This window comes from Archocentrus centrarchus, chromosome 15, assembly GCF_007364275.1.
Source record: "Archocentrus centrarchus isolate MPI-CPG fArcCen1 chromosome 15, fArcCen1, whole genome shotgun sequence".
NCBI lineage: Eukaryota > Metazoa > Chordata > Actinopteri > Cichliformes > Cichlidae > Archocentrus > Archocentrus centrarchus.
The window spans coordinates 11,250,873-11,269,866 of NC_044360.1; the positions used below are offsets into that span (position 1 = coordinate 11,250,873).

General features: G+C 40.5%; 1 protein-coding gene across 1 annotated transcript in view; it reads left to right on the plus strand.

Moving 5' to 3' along the window:
* pcnx2 (pecanex 2) overlaps positions 1 to 12,982 on the plus strand; it is a 34,359-nt gene extending 21,377 nt beyond the window's left edge. The window contains exons 25-40 of the mRNA XM_030748687.1: positions 7 to 115; positions 214 to 343; positions 2,471 to 2,529; positions 2,661 to 2,876; positions 2,952 to 3,205; positions 4,486 to 4,719; positions 5,134 to 5,237; positions 5,998 to 6,142; positions 6,293 to 6,523; positions 6,968 to 7,125; positions 7,213 to 7,329; positions 9,053 to 9,225; positions 10,365 to 10,531; positions 10,630 to 10,704; positions 10,869 to 11,045; positions 12,615 to 12,982. Of these exons, the coding sequence (XP_030604547.1) occupies positions 7 to 115; positions 214 to 343; positions 2,471 to 2,529; positions 2,661 to 2,876; positions 2,952 to 3,205; positions 4,486 to 4,719; positions 5,134 to 5,237; positions 5,998 to 6,142; positions 6,293 to 6,523; positions 6,968 to 7,125; positions 7,213 to 7,329; positions 9,053 to 9,225; positions 10,365 to 10,531; positions 10,630 to 10,704; positions 10,869 to 11,045; positions 12,615 to 12,788 (2,523 nt within the window). The 3' untranslated portion in view covers positions 12,789 to 12,982. The remainder of the gene's footprint in view (positions 1 to 6; positions 116 to 213; positions 344 to 2,470; positions 2,530 to 2,660; positions 2,877 to 2,951; positions 3,206 to 4,485; positions 4,720 to 5,133; positions 5,238 to 5,997; positions 6,143 to 6,292; positions 6,524 to 6,967; positions 7,126 to 7,212; positions 7,330 to 9,052; positions 9,226 to 10,364; positions 10,532 to 10,629; positions 10,705 to 10,868; positions 11,046 to 12,614) is intronic.
* The last annotated feature ends 6,012 nt before the right edge of the window (positions 12,983 to 18,994 follow it).

Sequence of the window (18,994 nt, forward strand, 5' to 3'; positions counted from 1 at the left end):
GTCCAGATGCGCGAGCTGTTGCTGAAACTCCATTTCATCCTGGTTTACGTCGCTCCCTGGCAGATCGCCTGGGGCAGCGCCTTTCATGCCTTTGCTCAGCCATTTGCTGTGCCTCGTATCCTTTCTCTAAGACCTGCATGTGTGTACGTGTGAAAGTGCATCAGCACGTGTTTTTTTCCTTTCCTTGACCGGTGTGTGCGCGCGTGTGTCCAGACTCAGCCATGCTGCTGCTCCAGACTCTGCTCACCACAGTTTTCTACACCCCGCTGGCCCCCTTCCTGGGCAGTGCCATCTTCATTTCCTCTTATCCACGGCCCATTAAATTCTGGGAGCGGAACTACAAGTAAGGCCCTGATGAAGAAAATTGAGTGAATGTGCAGTCAGTCTCTCAAACTCCTAAACTTTTTTGCAGTTTCTCTGAGCATTGTGCGCCCTGACCTTTGGGTGAATTTGCTGGGACTTCCACTCCTGGGAAGATTGTAGCACCTGAACTCTCCAGACCAGCAAACCTCTGCTTTTATAGAGGTGCTCACATTTGCTGATGATCAATTAATCAAGTGTTTGATTATCAGCACCTGGCTGCTACTCACAGTCTTAATTACTATGGAAGCAGTAAAGATATATTTAGTTTTTCACAGGACTACAAAGAATTCTGGGAAGTCTTTTTTCACATAACTATAGCTTTTTTAAACGGAAGCATTTGTCTCTTATTGTAAAATATTTTTCTTTTTTTTTTTTTAAATTTATTTTGTAACAAACTCTGACCCAATACAGTGCATATAGGATTTCTAGCCACAGCTCATTTGTAAAACATGGTTGTCTCACTAGTCAGAAAATATTGTGTCGTGAATTCCTTGTCCAGTTTTATTTTCTACGTTTTTTATTTACCGAAGGAGCAATCAATCTTAGCCTTTTGAACTGAGCCCGCCTTGTGTCTCACTCACAGCTACTTACACAATGAAGTGCTTTTGTTCCCTCTTACTTATTGATGTGAGAGAGTGTGTATATTCAGCTCACTGAAAGCACTCCAGAAATACTCCCACAGCTTTGATGTGCAAACCCAACCCGTGACTATATTTAGATGACGCTGTCAGTGTTAGACCTGAAATGCTGAAATCACTCACAGCATCATCTCAGCTGGAGTCAGTTGAAATTTTAGGAAGTATTTGCTCAAGTTGTCCCTGTGAAGCTCAGCCAAACACCAATACAACATGACACCTAAAGGTACAGCAGAGCAGTTTGGTTCTGAAATATAATGCTCAGGGCATCACTGAGTTCCCGAACAGGGGCAACCTGGTGGTGTCAGATGGAATGATGTAACAGGCAGCATAATGTTCTCCATGGCTTCTCTAGACCCTTTTGTATCTGTCACATGTGCTCAGGGTGACTTGCTCTTATCTGTAAAAAGCACAGGGTGCCAGTGGTGGACCTGCCAATTCTGATATTTTATGGCAAATGCCAATCAGGTGCCATGATGCTGGGCAGTGAGCACAGGGCCCACTAGAGGACACAGGCTCTCAGGCCACGCATGATGTCTGTTTCTGATTGTTCAGAGACATTCACACCAGTGGCCTGCTGGATTTTCTAGGGCTCTGGCAGTGCTCATCCTGTTCCTCCCTGTACAGAAGAGCAGATAATGTTCCTTCAAATGGGTTAAGGACCTTCTACGGTCCTGTTCAGCTCTCCTAGAGTACTGAAGGAGTTGGACAACCTGTGCACTCTCTGTAGGGTCCTGGTATTGGCTCGTGCTACCAGTAGTGACACTGACCCTCACCAAAACCAGTGGAAAAAAAAAAAATGTCAGTGGCTTCCACCTGTAAAACATTCCCAGCATGGGGATTGTCTCATTGTTGCCTCTCTAGTGCACCTCTAGTGATAATTTCTGGCTAGATCAATATCAATATATGAGGCCATTGCTGTTCGTTGTGTTAGCTGAAGTGTGGATATAGTAATAATTTGATCAGGACGGTTCTATCTCAGCAACCTATGTTGTCTCATTGCATTTGGCTGTAAATCAGTAATGTAAGATTTTACTGTTCATAAAAATCAATGATCACATTACAGTTAATGAAAAATTATGTTCACCTTCCATCGTGTCCATTATGAGTGAATAAAAGAAAACTAAAATATTTTTTCATGAAAGCTTGTGCAACAATTGCCTGACCACTGTGGGAGACAGAAAAAAAGCAGCAGACTGCTCTACAAAGCTTGAGGGCTGCAGATATGCACATTACTTTGAATTTAGCTAAAGGACAAACATGAGATGTTGCATTACTGTGTTTTTCGTGCCATATGTGTCAGGGGACTGTGTAAAAAAAAATACATATGCAGCTTTATAGTAATACAGCCCACATGGGATATCATGATATATTATATCAGCCATTTTCAAGCTGATGTGGAAGCATATAGAAGTACATCATTTGTAAACAGGTGGTGCCATTTGACAATTTTTTTTTTGTGTTCCTTGCAGCACAAAGCGTATCGATAACTCCAACAGCAGGCTGGTGTCCCAGGTGGACAAGGAAACGGGTGAGTTCTGTCTAACTGCAATTACTTAATTTGTTTAATTTCACCCAAAAACAATGAGCATCTTGTATTTTAGCATCAGAGAAGGCAGCAGGCACATTTTATCTGCTTTTCTGGTTCTTCTTCCTTCACAGGTTGCGACGACAACAACCTAAACTCCATCTTTTACGAGTACCTGACTCGCTCACTACAGCATTCACTTTGTGGTGACCTCATGCTGGGCCGATGGGGCAACTACAGTGCCGGGGACTGTTTTATTCTGGCTTCTGACTACCTCAATGCTCTGGTCCACCTCATAGAGATTGGCAATGGTTTGGTCACCTTCCAGCTGAGGGGTTTGGAGTTCAGAGGTAAAGTAGAGCTATCCATCACATTGCTGACAACAGTATCTTGTTGTCTTACTGATGACTCCATGTCTCTCCAAGGTACATACTGTCAGCAGAGAGAGGTGGAGGCCATCACAGAGGGCGTGGAGGAAGATGATGCATGCTGCTGCTGCGAGCCGGGCCACTTGCCTCACATGCTGTCATGCAACGCTGCTTTTAACCTGCGCTGGCTGGCTTGGGAAGTGATGGCCACCAAGTACCTGCTGGAGGGTTACAGCATCAGTGAAAACAATGCTGCCACCATGCTGCAAGTGTACGATCTTCGAAAGCTGCTCGTCACCTACTACCTGAAGGTACATTTACACTCCAATCTGAAACTTCCAGGAGCAGAGTCTATGTGTGTATACAAGGCATCAAAATGTTTGACATGTGTAACTGATTTAAATGTGAAAGTTTTGGCTTTAAGATCATCTTTACTTGCATGTCTTTGGATTTGGATTTTTCGCCTCTACAGTGTGCACTGGATCACCTCCAGTATGTTAAAACTGTGGTCCTTCAGCTCTCATTTGAGTATGGGCAGATTTGCAGACAGGAAAATGACACAAGTCAGACAGGCTTTGTGTGAAGATTGAGTTACCGTGGGTAAAAAACTCACATTTTCTGCTGAGTGTTCTGCTTAGACACCTCGAGATGTTACAGCAGAATCCTGCATTGGCAGTCTCACCCTGGGGGACAAATGCATGGTCCACAACCAGTGTAAATGTGGGAAAAAACAAAAAACAAAACAATGAGCGGGCACTTGGTCTTACTCCTGATAATGAAGGCTGTGGGCTTTTCAACTAACAACTGTTAGATTGTAGCTGATGAGGCAGCTCTCGTTGCCAGCAAAAATCCTCCACACGAGAGTCGAGTCAGTTTAAACCAGAAGCTGAAGGTTGCTCATTCTGCAACTTCTTGCTTATACTTGACTCTATTTTACTTGCACATTGTAAAGCATTTTGTGATTTTATCTGTTAAAAGTGCTAGAATATAGAAATAAAGTTTACTTACTTACATCTGGATCTTTTCACTATATTAATGCTCTGGTGTGTAAATGCATTATGATGCATGTACTCAGTTTGGAAGAATGTCTTACTTCTCCCTCTTTGCAGGCGAGAGTTAGCATGCTGGTACACAACCAGCTTAATCTGGTATAAATATATATTTTCTGTTATGACAACAGAAAGTGATGACTGAGTCCAGAGAAACCTGCAGTCACTGTTCTGACCGCTTAAGGTCAGATTTTGTCATGTCAAAATGAATTCAAATGAGTCATTGCTATTAAAGGGAACCCAACACAGTTTTAATAATGCATCCACTCCTGATGCACTCAGTCAGCCTCAGTTCAGAGGCAGACTGCAAACTAAATATTCCACTCATCTCAAAAGGCTCTTAAAGAGTTGCCTGCACAAAGGTTGGGCTGTTTAAATGTCTGATAAACCAGCATCTAATGCATTAATAACCATTACAAATAGCAGCATGCCAATAAGTGACTTCAGATGTGGACAGCAGTGCACGTGCACACCGGCGCTTGTCTTCTGTTTTTGCTTTTTCTGTGAGTGTTAAGTTAATCTCCTCCCTGTTTCCTTTTCAGAGTATTATCTACTACTTGGTCCACTCTCCCAAACTGTCTACCTGGCTCAAGGATGTCACCATTCAGGAGGCGCTGCAGTCCTACACCAAGTGGCACCACATTGAGCGCGACCCTCAGGTCTTTAGTGTGAAGATCGATGAAGACTACGTGCATTGCCTGCAGGGAGTGACACGTGCCAGCTTCTGCAACGTCTACCTGGAGTGGATCCAGTACTGTGCTGGAAAAATGGAGACGGTACATCCCTTTAAGACTGTTCTATTAAACTCCAGCTTGTGAGTGTCACTTTACTCTGTGCTGCAACTTAATGCAGTTATAGTCATGAGACACCAAGACAAAACCGTAAAATACAAAGAGAAGAGACAGAGAAAAAACAGCAAACATTTTAGATTTGAGGAACTGGAAACAGTAATGTTTTTGCCTTTGCTTTAACGAATTTCTTTGATTATCATTCTTTATTTTACTTGTTTTCAAATCTGACATGAGTAAAGAAAAAGCAAATGGTGCACTACGGTGACAATTAAACTCCAATTTCCTGTAACAGATTGTCATATAACACTCATAATGCATTGTGGGCTAATACAGAATCTGTACTTGCTTTTATCTTTGGCCTGAATGCTGCTTAATCTTTGTGTTTGTATTTATATCCAGCCTGTGGAGAGTGATGAAGACTCTCCTCTGGTCACTCTGTCTTATGCTCTCTCCGTCCTGGGGAGGAGATCCCTCGGCACTGCTTCACACAACATGTCCAACAGGTAAACTTGTCTGACTCAAAGAACACACACACACACACACACACACACACACACACACACACACACACACACACACACACACACACACACAGCTTGGCCTGAAAAAACCCACCCGAATTTAACTAAGCAAATAGCCAAGAGTCTTCCACTGGATAATAATATGTTTCAGCTGGCAACAGGTTATTTAACCCTAACTGATGCAGTGAGTAGCTTCTTCCAGACATGTCCCATTGTTGTGGAAAAGCTGTTACACCATTTCAGAAGGATCAACTTATTGGCCTGCATCAAGGAGACTAAAACTGGGTTCAGAACTGTCCAACACATTATTAAAACCTGGGAGTATAGTGATGATCTATCATCTTTAAAGTTAGTTAATAGTGAAAGTTAATAGTGAAAGTAAAAGCATTTCCTCATGCACAACGTAAAGATAAGTCAAGGGACTGGGACTAAACAGGTGTGCATCATTATACATACCGTGCGTCATCATATCACAGTAAAAATGTTTCTGCTGCATTTGAGCTTTCATGCACAAATTGTTTGGATTTCTGTCTCACGAAGTACATATTACCTGGTGCTAAACAGAAACACCAGAAGAGGGAGCCAGTGGATAAAACTTTGAACATCTACATCATTCAAACATACCTCTGACTCTGCAGTATTATTATGGCTTATATTCTAAAATGTGTTATTACAATCCAGCTCCTCTTTCTCTATCTCTGTTTGTACCCCCCCCAACAAACCCCTGCCTTCCTCTTCAAAGCCTTGAATCATTTCTGTACGGTTTCAACACCCTGTTTAAAGGCGACTTTCGCATAGCCAGTAAGGACGAATGGGTTTTCGCTGATCTGGATCTCCTCCAGAAGGTGGTGGCTCCTGCTGTCAGAATGAGCCTCAAATTACATCAGGTAAAGCAGGAGCATTTAGCTTTTCGTCCTATTGTCTCAGACTGTACTGAAAACACACAATTGTGCATCATTTAAAATTTCTGATTATAGAAAAGACATTTTCCTAAAGTATTCCTTCAGGACTTCATGATGACTTTCCTCCTCTTTTAGGATCACTTCACTTGTCTGGAAGAGACCGAGGAAGCATCTATCTTGTATGAAGCCATCACAAACTACCGCAGCAACCTCGTAATCTGCCACGAGAGCGACCCCGCTTGGCGTAAGGCTGTGCTGTCAAGCCGAGACACACTGCTCACTCTGAGACACATGATCGATGACGGCACAGACGAGTATAAGATCATCATGCTGTACAAACGCCACCTCAGCTTCAAAGTCATCAAGGTGAAAGATTGAATACTGAAGTTTAATTTTCCAGCTGCAGCTATAGCATACGGTTAGAATAGGTTAGGTACAGAAAGTGACTTAATAATTTGAGATGGTGACAAACGCTCTTAAGTTTTGTTTAATCAGCTAAGTAGTGTGTGTACTAAATTAGTATAATAGGTCCATTTTAAAGTTTCCATTTTAAAATTAAATGATGATTATTACAAAGGAACAGTACATTTTGGGAACACTCACTATCATTCCTGTGACCCTCACGAAAGCCTAGGCTAAGGCTGTCCAAATGTTACAAAATCCTTGCACAAGCACCAAGCTTAGTTTTTTTGTACAAAACAAACAAGATGAAACATGTTCATAAATGTGCTTTGGATCTTCTTTCCTTCCTTGTGTTTGGACTTCAGACTTCTGTATCATTTAAAAAAAAATTGTTTTCATGCTGTCCAGATCAATAAGGAGTGTGTGCGAGGTCTCTGGGCAGGACAACAGCAGGAGTTGATATTTCTAAGGAATCGAAACCCGGAGCGTGGCAGCATCCAGAACTCAAAGCAAGCACTGAGGAACATGGTCAACTCTTCTTGTGACCAGCCGCTGGGGTACCCCATGTGCGTGCCAAATTATTATGCAGAAAAATCTAAATCTGTTTCAGTGAAAACATTTAGCTTACTCACAATACTTCCCTGTTTATTTAGGTATGTGTCACCTCTGACAACATCATACGCGGGAACGCACCGTACGCTGCGCAGCATCGGAGGAGGGGCTTTAAGCCTGGATGCCATTCGTTCCTGGCTCTGCTCTAAATGGCTGCGGTCAGTACATTTTGTCCCACTTAAGTCGAGTGCAGTCTGTTATTCTTTTTTCATCTTTGCCTTCCAGGCTCAGCCTTTTCCAAATCTCTTCCTGTGCTTCAAAATTAGCTTTTTTCACATACTAAAGATAAACAGAAAACTCATGGGTTCAGTCTGGTTGCGCCATGAGCCTCTGAGGAGTCTTGAATAATACAGTCTTTATTTGGGATATTTAGAGGGCACGCATACAGTAAAAACTTTCAGATTTTCTCTAATCTTCTAGATTCAGAGACCATAGTTGATTTCAGGTCTGAAACTTGGACAAAATAATTTCAGGAGAGAAGATTTTAATTCCTGGAATAGCTAATTATCTGCTGCAAAGACAGCAAAAAGTAAATTTTAGTAGCACACAGTGTAATGTTCAATGTGCTCATCGTGTCCCCGGTGGACAGTTTCAGTTTGTGATGGTGCGGTCTCTTCACGTGTGTCATGTACGTTATGATTTTTGAGAATGTTCCTCTTGATATATATTATGGACTGAAATTCACTGGCAAATGCCTCTAAGTGTCAGAACCTCTTTATACAAAAATTTGTCTTTTGCTTTAGTTTGACCATCGTTTCATTGATAGTATTTACTTCCTCATTGTTTTCGGTTGTCTCCCTACGCTGTTTTCAAAAATGTGATTGTTGTTTGTCTTGATAACGCTTCTGTTTGCCACAAAATCTGCCTGCACATATAACAAAGTATTGTTATTACACCAAATGAGTATATCTGTGGTTTTCTCCAAGCCATTTCTAAAATGCATTATCTACTTAATATCATTTTGTAAGTCACAAAGACTAAATCTGATAAATATGTTACTGAGCTGTTACAGAAGGCCTAATTTCTCCAGGACAAAAGGCAAAAATTTGGGATAAAGCAGTTTATACCAACTTCCTAATGCTCTTATTCAGCTGGTTGCATTTAGCATAAATCACTCTGGATAAGATGCAAACTGCAGTGTAATGCTCTGGCTGCGTGCTGAGTGAGAGCTTCTCTGTGGATTTACAGATATTGACTTGGTGGAAATCTGTGCTGTGGAGAGGCTTCTCTGCCAACTTGATGTGATTTTAAATACATGTACAGGGACAGTGGGAGTGCACATTCGAGAGAAATAGACAGCTGGATTACAGAGTGGGAGGGCAGCCAAAAAGCTTTGACTCTTTGCTACTGCAGAAACCTCCTTCCTTGGCTCTCTCTTCCTTCAGCCTCAGCTTTTGTTTCTCCCTCAATCCTTCACAGATTACCTTCAGTAGAGCTTATCGTACAGGCGGTGCATTAACCTCTGTGGGTCAGCTAATGGTGTGTCTTTGCAACTGTGCAGCTCTCCCTTAAGCTTCTTGGGGCAGAGTTTTCCTTTGAGATTAGATTAGATTGCTAATCCTGTTTCATCCGCCTTTGACTGAAAGGTGTTGTCTTAATTTGACTAAGTAGAAAAGGAGCTAAGGAGATGGATCGTGCCTCCTCAGCCAGAACCCATTTAACTAATTTAAGAGGAGCACCACCACCACCACCACCACATATGCTAACACAGTTATGTAACATCTCTTTCCCTCTGAGTGGAAGAGTGTGTGTGTGTGTGGTTTTAGGAGCGCCAATAGTTAAGCCTCGCTAAATTTTTGAACGCCCCCTTGCCTGTGTGTGTCCCTTGCAGTGATGTAGACATGAATAAATAAATCAGAGCTGTGTGTTTGTGTTCTGCAGGGTACGTAAGGACAACCTGACCAGCTGTAACAGTGGCATGAACGTGGAGGATGTGGACTGTGGTGCTGGTGGGTCGTCCTCGCTGAGCCACAACCGCCCATCCTCTGTCACATCCAACAGCCTGAGCCAGCACAGAGCCAGGACGACACACAGCCACAGACACCACAATGCCGGTACACATTCTGTACTATACTGTACTGTCTCCTACTATAACCTTGACCCAAACCTAATCCAGTGGGTTTTTTTTGTTTGTTTGTTTGATGATGATGATACTTTATTGATCCCACAATGGGGAAATTACAGTTAACAGCAGTTTGTTGTTTGTTTTGATCACATGAGCAAAAGTTAAGGTATGCAACTTTTGAAACCTAAAACAATTTAAAGCTCTTACAAATTAAAAACTGAGTTCAATAGCAGTTAACAGCAGTTATGAGTTCTGTAGGGTTTTTGATGTTACAGCTTTACTTGGTCTGATACGACCATTAGCTTATGTTAACATGTCATTAGACTGTCACTGGCCTCCATCCACTGTTGCAAAGGCCAGATCACTTTGCATTTAAAAAATAAACTGCATGTGAGTGATGGATATAACAACAGTGAGACTTGTCAACTGTTAATTATGCCCTGTTATATTGTCTTCTTGACTGTAATCATGACCATCATTTATAAAATGAATATCATGATGTATTAAATTAGACTTGAAACAAGCAACTGAGAACATAAACTCATCAGAAAAGTTTTTACTAACGCTCTATACAATCAGACTTATTTGTTCAACCAGAGGAGTTTCAGAGACCTGGAAACTATGTTCATCTTTTAAAGTCTACGGTTTTAAAATACCTGCTTGTATTTACTGTCATGTGAAAAAGAAAATTTTTACAGGACTCTGTGAGTGAATTTTGGATGAGTGGGTCAAAATTCCTTCTCAATAACGTCAGAGACTGATATGACTGAAATCATACAGAAAATGATCACTTTAAGTTATTGCTGATAAAGGTAGTTCTACAAGCTATTGAATCATTGGATGTACTTAGTTTTTCTCATGACTGTAGATAATAAGTAGGTTTGTCTGCTTACTGACTTAGTAAAAATCAGTGTTATCCTCGTCCTGCTTGGGATGCACATTCAACCCTTTCCTTTCCTGGCATTGTGTGACTAATGCAAGGCTTAACCAGTCTAAACACAGATAAAATCTATAAATAATGGGACTAACTAAAAACCTAAAATCAAACGTCACATGGGTTTAATTTGTACATTACGGCGTTAAAGCTTGTATTTAATTTTGTGAGTGTTCATATTTTTGCTTCTTCAGCCAGGAGAGAGTACCGCAGTCGGTCAGTGCAGCCTCAGAGTCAACGTCCCCCTGTCACCAGCCAGTCTGGCCCTATCCTGGACTCAGGCTCCACCAACGGCCTTGTTCAGCGTCTGTCCAATAGTCAGCTGTCCTTTAACACCTCCATAGCTTCTATATTCTCCCAGGTATACACACATATTGTTAAAAAGCCTACGTTTCACAGCCGCAGATGCTTTAGTGCTTCCTTTCTAAGAGTCTAAAGGGGATCTTTCTCTGTCTTCAGGTCCCTCGTCTCTCAGGAGCAGGTGGCATAAGCTCACAGCTCCAGGCAGCGCAGCATCAGCAGCGCTCCAGTCAGGTAGAAACTCTGTGCACTCTTTCTGCAGGCCAGCATGCCTAAACACATGGCTGACAGATGGAAAATCTAAAAACTGAGATTTCTGATGTTCCTATAGATCACCTTAGTGTTTACTATACCCCACTATAAAAGAACTGCAATGTTTCCTTTCCTTGTGGTGCCAGGTCTCCTCATCTTCATCCACACTCAGCTTGCTGTTTGGGAAGCGAAGTTTCTCCAGTGGCCTGGTTATCTCTGGGCTGTCTGCTGCAGAAGGGGGCAACACCACAGATACACAGTCCTCATCCAGTGTCAACATCGCCATCGGGCCCTCACATAGGTCCAGCAGCAGAGCCACACAGGTGGGTAGGGAACTTCAAACAGACGGTCTTTACAACACAGCTTACACTCAGGTCAGTAGTTAGATATACATATACATAAAAACAAGTGCACATCCTTATTTTCTGCCATATATATGCTGTTACAGTGGTGGATGCTCATATTAAACATAACTAAAGTTTCAAATAATGATGTCAGTGCATGTGCAAATAATCTCTGAGCCAAAGGGTCTGGCTACAAGCTTCTCTAAACCATCAGTTTCAGACAGTTTTTTTCCTACTCTTGGATCTGTATGATGTTAAAGAGAGGGGCCTTTCTTAACATAATCTCACAGCTCTGGTTGGGAATATAGCAGTCTATGGAAGCTTGTTTCCACCCCTGGAAAAAAAAAAAAATTTTTTTGCCATCCATAAGTTAAAATTTTAGGTTATCATATCAAAAATATTTACTTACTAACTCAAAATTCTGAGAAAATAACTTGAAATTGGGAAAATAATTTCAAAAATGTTGAGATAATAACCAGAAATTTTGAACTATGGATGGCAGTAGAGGAAACAAGTTACCATAGAAATGCCACATCCCTGCTGTTTGAAGGTTTGAAACGAGCTGAAAAGGTTAGCCTTAAAGGGAGAGGAGATACATATCAGAGACTGGAAGAACTGGGAGCTATATCAAGGCTCAGTATAACGTATAACAGGTCATAGACTCTGACAAAAGAGGGAGACCAAACAAGATGGTAGCCTAGAAAATAACATAAGAGAACATATTTGTCAGCAGGTAAGTAGTATAAGGCATGCCTGGATGAGTGGCAGAGTGGATTGAAAACAAAGGAAACCTAAGAAATCATAAAGTAGCTAATCTAGCCAACATCTGAGGGCTGGTGTGAGAGCCAGGACAGAGACACACAGCCCATAACTGCAGCTCATTGGACTCAGGTGTAGCTCAGCGCAGCCAGTTACTCTCCAGTTAGTTCCCGCAAAACAAAGTACAGCACAAAACCCCAAAACAAAGGCACCTTGTGCCTAGGGATCATCATAAAACGATAAATAAGGATGTGGGGTTTTTTTTTGTTTATTTAACTGTGACTCATTCAAAGCCAATCTAGTGGAGTCCAGAAATTTGTAATGAGCACAATAGGTCCACTTTAAGGAAACAACACAAGCCCTCTACTGACTGTAGTTTCATAATTAGCCACTGGGTCTGAGAGTGGCATCGATCTTCTCTTGATCTTGAACTTGCTCTTGGCAAGAAAGTGAATAAACAGAAATCTCCAAATTTCATTATAGGCACTCTAAGGACTTTCACCCTCCATAGAGAGGGAACTCTTTGCATTTTGGTTGCTGCATTAGCTTTTGTATTCCTTGAGTCCAAAATGTGAACGTTGTACACAAATTTACTGTAGTCCATTAAATTAAAAAAAAAAACTATGAAAATCAAATTAGACTATCATGCATCATTTGACACTTTTGAGCGGTGTGATCAGTGTTGCAGCCCGATAGTCTTGTTGTGTTAGAATATGCCACTTGTGTTATATAAACAGTGAATGCTCTCCTGTGCCTGCAACTGGCCCCCTCTTTTCTTTTCTTCCTCAGTGGACATCAGAGCCATATGAGAGTATAGATGTGGCCAATTCCAACGCTGCAATCACAGTGAAGGATGAAACACAGTTAAGCGAGCAGGCCTGCAGCCAGGGATTAGACAAGACCCAGGAGGATTCAGCATCTGCCTCAACAGCTCCTGAGCCAACTGATCAAAAGACTGTCTGAGAGCGAAAACACATCTGTGAGAGTGCCCATACTCATGCCCATATACAGAGAGGACTGTATGAAGAGTTATACACACATGCATAAGAAAGATTGTATGAGAGAGCACCCATGCACACAAACCTGCCTCCTCTGTCCTCAGCATGTGGTCTCACCCTGTTGTCTGAATGTAAAGTCTGAAAATATGGTCTTTGATGCAGAGGATCGAATAAAGACATTTTTAAAGCAGGTGGCCTCTTTTTGTGGTAAACAGGTCTCATTTGGATCTGGGTGTCAGGAGGAAATATTTATTACTGGAAGTGTGGTTCAACATCACACCATGTTTAAATTTAGTCTTACCCAGTCTGCAGAAATGCCAAACTTCCCCATGTATTAGGTTTGAACATTTCACTTTAAATCATCATGAATTGTTTCAAAAAGGCAGCTACATTTTGTCTGAGGCCAACATGTGATTCCTGACCTTTTTGGCCTTTAGTCAGATGATCTCCCCGCAGCAAAGGAAGCACTGTTAATCACCATTTGACTTGATGCATAATCCATTTAAAAACTAATGTATGCCTTGTTTTGAATGGGGTCGGGTGGTCGGTAACGTTTTTTTTCCCCACAGATTTTTTTTTTTTTTTTTTATAAACACCAACTAGCACCTGATTGAAATTACATTTCAAAAACAGCTTTAACATTCTTAGGTGGACTGTTAAGGTAGACTCTCAGTCCGCAAACAGGAAGGGATATGAGCTTACTAAGGTGAGGAGAGGAATATGATTCCATATATGGAGCTCCCCTATTGTTGAAGAAAATAAGCCAAGTGTAAATCCATACTCTTGGTTTATGAACCGTGCCTCTTTGATCTGTGCCAGTGGATTTTTAAACCAGCAAGGAGTTTGCAGTTCTCTGCTGAATGGCTGGTTTTTAAGTGAAGAGTAGCCAACGAATAAATATAACTTTGCACAAAAGAGCATTAAACTGTCCCTAAATCTGAAAAAAAGAAAAAAAAAATGCTTTCTTGGCCATTAAAAATTTTTGTTGCTGTTCTCTAAATTTTAAGATCTACAGTACTGTGCAAAAGTCTCAAGCCACCCTTCATTTATTTACAGTTTGATTCCAGGAGCCAGGTTTTCTTGTAATTTTTAAAAGTACAACTAAGCAGTAGTTCTCCTGGCTTTCTGATGGTCTTTAAAAATTTTCTTTGGGCATTGGCTGCTTTTTCCACTCATCTTCAGTCCCATCCTCGTACCAATTTGAGAGGATTTGTTTCTACCACAATTAATAAAAGGGAAAATACAGTAAAAATACATGCTGCTAACAGCCCATCTGCTTCGAGGTTTAACATGTTGCAAATTCAGTGATGCTCTTCTGCATACCTTGGTTGCAACAAGTGGTTATTTGACTTACTGTTGCCTTCCTATCATCTCAAAGCAGCCTGGCGGTTCTTCTCTGACCTCTGGCATCAACAGGCCATTTTGGCCCAGAGAACTGCAGCGGGAAAGTCCCAGAAGACCAGCTCTCACACCAACAACCGTGCCACGTTCAGAGTCGCTTAAATCACCCGTCTTCCCCGCTCTGATGCACGGTTTGACAGCAGGTCGTCTTGATCATGTTTACATGCTTAGATGCACTGAGTTGCTGGTTTTATCTGCTGGTTATTTCCCACATCTTCAAAGAAGCACACAGTCACAGTTGGCAAAAATCTATTAAGTATTTATTATAAGTTGTTACATTTAGATTTCTTTATCTAGCAGCACGATTTAAATTACAGATATTCAAGGGCAGTTACTATAAGTTGGAGTTTTCTCTTAATGCAAGATGTCATTGTGTAAACAAAGACAGAGACAGAACCGTAGATCATAATGTACCAAGACTGAGCACCGTGTAAACACGGTCCTCATGAAGTTAAAGGCTGATGACAACATTTTTTGTGTCTTTTGAGATTAACAAAAAACAAACAGTGACAGAAATAAACCTCTGACTGCAATAAATTAAAACAGTAAAAACAAAATTTAAAACAGTAGCAAGCTTTTTTTTTTTGAGTTACAATTTCACTTGAACCTGATGTGGTTGCTCGTAATCCACATCAGTCACATCTCAAAAAGGTTCAGTGCCTGTTACCACACGGTTTTGTTGGTTACATGTTGGATAATTAGATTACACGTGAATGATTCAGAAGTGACGCAAACCCACAAAAGCAACATGAAAAGAAAGTTCATGAAATGCGTTTCATCAGGATCATTTGGAGTCCCAACAGAACATTTTATATTTCAACAATTCCTTTGACCTCTTTCCACTGAAGTGGATGGTAGATTATAATTTTGGCACATTTTATCCACCACAGAAACATTGCTGGACTTCGCTGGACCTTTGCAGTTACCACTCTGTCAGAAAATTCAAACTTGACTTTCCCTCTTTTTATTTTATTTTACATAGCTCAACATTTTTTAGGCTATTTATTCTTTAAGAAACAGTGTGACATTCAACAAATATGCTTATTTTCTTTTCTTGATGAGACCAAAACAGGACTGTAGGTATGAAACTGGAGCCTGCCGCTTACTACACAAAAACATTGTAAGGTTTACATGGGCTTTTATTTCTAGCTTATGGCTCAGTCACACTAAAGGAAAAACAGGATGGCGACCTCCTTGCAATCGGAATTGCTGATTTATTGCCGTTTTATCGCCATCTCGATGCTCCAAAGTCACTTGACAACTGATTGTGAGCGGTCACAGACCTGGATTCCATCGTTAAAGGAATAATTTCAAAGGGAACGAGATTGCAAAGTTCTTTGCATGCAAGTCGCAATAATTTTGGGCATGCCTCGGTCTCCAACCCCCGTTTTCCCTAGTGTGACTGTAGCATTAATAATCTACGGCTGGGCTAGCAGTCTCATCCTATCATCCCAACTAAATCTCAGCAAAAAAGTACATAAGCGTATATCAAACTTTTTTTCTTTTCACACTCATTACATTTCAACTACAGGTTTACACAGCTACAGATATTTTTTTTTAACATCATTGTCTAAACTGGATGCAAATATTTCTTTCATTTAAAATCTACTGTCTTGTCTGTTTTGTTCTATCATGCAGAGAAATGCCAATACAACCTTGATTGAATATCTCTTCCAAAGTACAAATTCCCTAATGCTCAGTGTTTGTAATTTTCTCTCTTGAAGCACAGATTTAATTCACTATGGGACAGATGAGGCGAGTCCCTCCAGCGTTATTTTACAACATGGGGCTGTTTTTAAACTAGAAGCTATAAAAGTCTTTACATGCTACACTTAAAAACTGACAATCTGTTTCCTGTGATAAAATTTCAAAGTCACAAATGCAAGCAGTCATCATCTTGAAGATTAGAGACACTGAGATGCTTTCTATTGACTTCACCCTTACACTGGCTACTATTTTCTCATCTCTGCATTTCAGTTCTGAAAAGGCAAGTCACATCTGTTTAGTGTGGCAGGACGAGGTTCCAAATTAGATATACATCTCACCCCAGACCACCTTGTGGACCATTAGTGACCAAAAAAAAAAAAAAAAAAAAAAAAATCACATTTCACCTGTCGAAATAAAGCGGTCAGAATCTCAGTCATTAAAACTTGTCAAGCAACCAGTGAAAAACAGTGAAAAGTGGAGCTTGACTCTTGATTAAAAAGCACTGTCCTGGTAAAATCTTTCTGCAAATCATGCATGTGGAAGTAACAGATGATATCTGTTAATACAAAGAGGGTCATTTAGTCATTCGGGCAATTCATGAGACACTCAAAACAAGAATTAAGTACCCATAACCATCAATATTATAGTCAAACATACTAGAAGAAAAATATGAACCTCTCAAAAGAGTTTCTCATATTTTTAATTGTCTGCATACTGCAGTACTTGAATACATACTCATACAGTATCGTTTATAGCAAATAACTGAATTATTTCATTTATTTAGCACAAAGCATGCTGAATAGAAAAAAAAGTCACTTTTCTAATCGTGTAAAGTGACTGAAAAACTCTTTTATTTTCACCTGCAGATCATTTCTCTACGACTGTGATCTATCTACAAAGGCATGACATAAAGCAAGAGGCTTAGGCATCTAAATCAATAAAGAGAGAAGTGATTGCCTAAAACTGCTGAAAACCAACTTCAAGCAGTACCCGCACAGACAAAATCTCTTCCTAAATGTAGCACAAACACCTCCGGAAGAGGTATGAAAGAGACGATACGAGGGTAGGAGAAATTAAACATCAGTGTGATTTTTGCTGTATAATAGGCCCATCTCTGCTCTAACTGCTTATAACAGAGTTGTATCTGTGATGTCACAAAGTGTAAGCCCAACAAGGGGAAAGTGAGACAGACAGAAAACGAGATCTTGAGGTCTGTTGTGAAGCATAAAGAGGCACCAGATCCAACTGAGGGAACACACAACCCAACATCAGTTGATAAACTTTTCTTTAACCATGATGCACTGTGGGGAAAAGGAAAAAATGAAACAAATTTTTATATATATATATATATATATATATATATATATATATATATATATATATATATATATATATATATATATATATCCCCATCCCCCGTCACCCCACCCCCATCCTACTGTCACTTCCATTTCAATTCAGGAGCTCAAAAATAATTTATATCTAAATCAAACCTGAACTCAACATTAAAAGTGTCTCAAAAGAGTTGAATAAATGGTCCTTCTCTAACATTTTGCATTAGTGGAATGTTTAACAAACACAAAACCCACTTCTGCTCCACATCAATGCTACTGTATTAACACAGTGATAGTCTGACTGGATGTGGCTACAAAAAAGAACAGTAAGTTGAAGAATAGAAAAATAGGTTGCTGTTGTTTCCTGATGACACGGTGCTGCACTCATTTCATTGCAAATTCACGACATTTGTGGAGAGTCCACTGACAAATAACAAAGATAATCACAATAAAAAATATGAAATACGTCATGATGAGTGGGGTTTTAGATTATTTTAATGGCTAGAATGAATTACTGTGACTTAACGTGTGGACAGTGCACACCTCAAAAGGCAGATACTGTCATTCAATCAGCTAGCTTGTTTCCAGGTTTGCGCCAACTCCAAAGCCCTTAAAAGAGGGACTATGTAACTTTTGAATGAGTAAAATAACACAAACTCACTCTTGCAAATAAAAATTTTACTTCACCAGTAAAACAAAACTCTTTTCCACTCAGTATACTCAGAGGTTTGGATGTGACTAAGGCCCCAATCACACAAGCCTAGAGACCAGTTGGTGACCAGCTGACAACCACCAGTCACAAAGGAAAAATGAGTATTCCTGAACCACTTGATGAGAGCTTTTTGGATGTTGATTTTACTGTGTCTGAAATTGATTGCAAAGTGGTTTAGTAGTTTGCCAGGATTGCCCATAGTTTGCATGGAATATGCAGACTTGTCTGCAAACACTTGCCAACTACTTGCTAAGTGGTTGTGAAACTGAAAAGTGCGACACAAATCAGAAATGGTGACCGTTGGCCTTCAAAGTAAAGGTTGTGCCTTTTGGAACATCTTTTGAAACCAGCTGTCTGTGGTTTCAGCCATAGACAGTAAAAAACAGGGGTCGGCAACCTTTAACACGGAAAGAGCCATTTGAACCCGGTTTCCACGGAAAAGAAAACACAGAGCTGCAAATACTAGCGGAAGCCGGTAGCCGCTACCGGAACCGCAAGTGATGCATATATTGAGAAACGAAAATAAATAAATAAATAAATAAAATGATTTTATTTTAATATTTCAAGATCACAATAATGTTCCAATTTAGAACTACAACAAAAACCGAACTGACGAAAATAAAATGTACTTCAATTGGGTGCTTATAATTTGCTTCCGCAAGCCGCACAGAGCCGCAGCTTAAGCCTGAAAGAGCCACGGGTTGCCGACCCCTGGTATAAAACATGGATGCAACTTACAAAGACAAAAATGAAGCCAGTGTGGAAGTGCCTTGAACTTGCATTCTATCTGCAAGCCACCAGATGGCAGTAGCTGTGGTTGCAACAATCATTCTGGTCCTATAGAAATCTATGGGAACATGGCTTTCTGACTTATTTAAACACTTTCCTGCTGAATTTATGGGCTCAGTTACTCAGTTTTTTTATTCGATATCCAAAATAAGTTTATTTTGGAAACCTTGGCCACACTTACGAGTCAGTAGCCAATGGGCAAACCATGGATAATCATCCTTTTGGAAA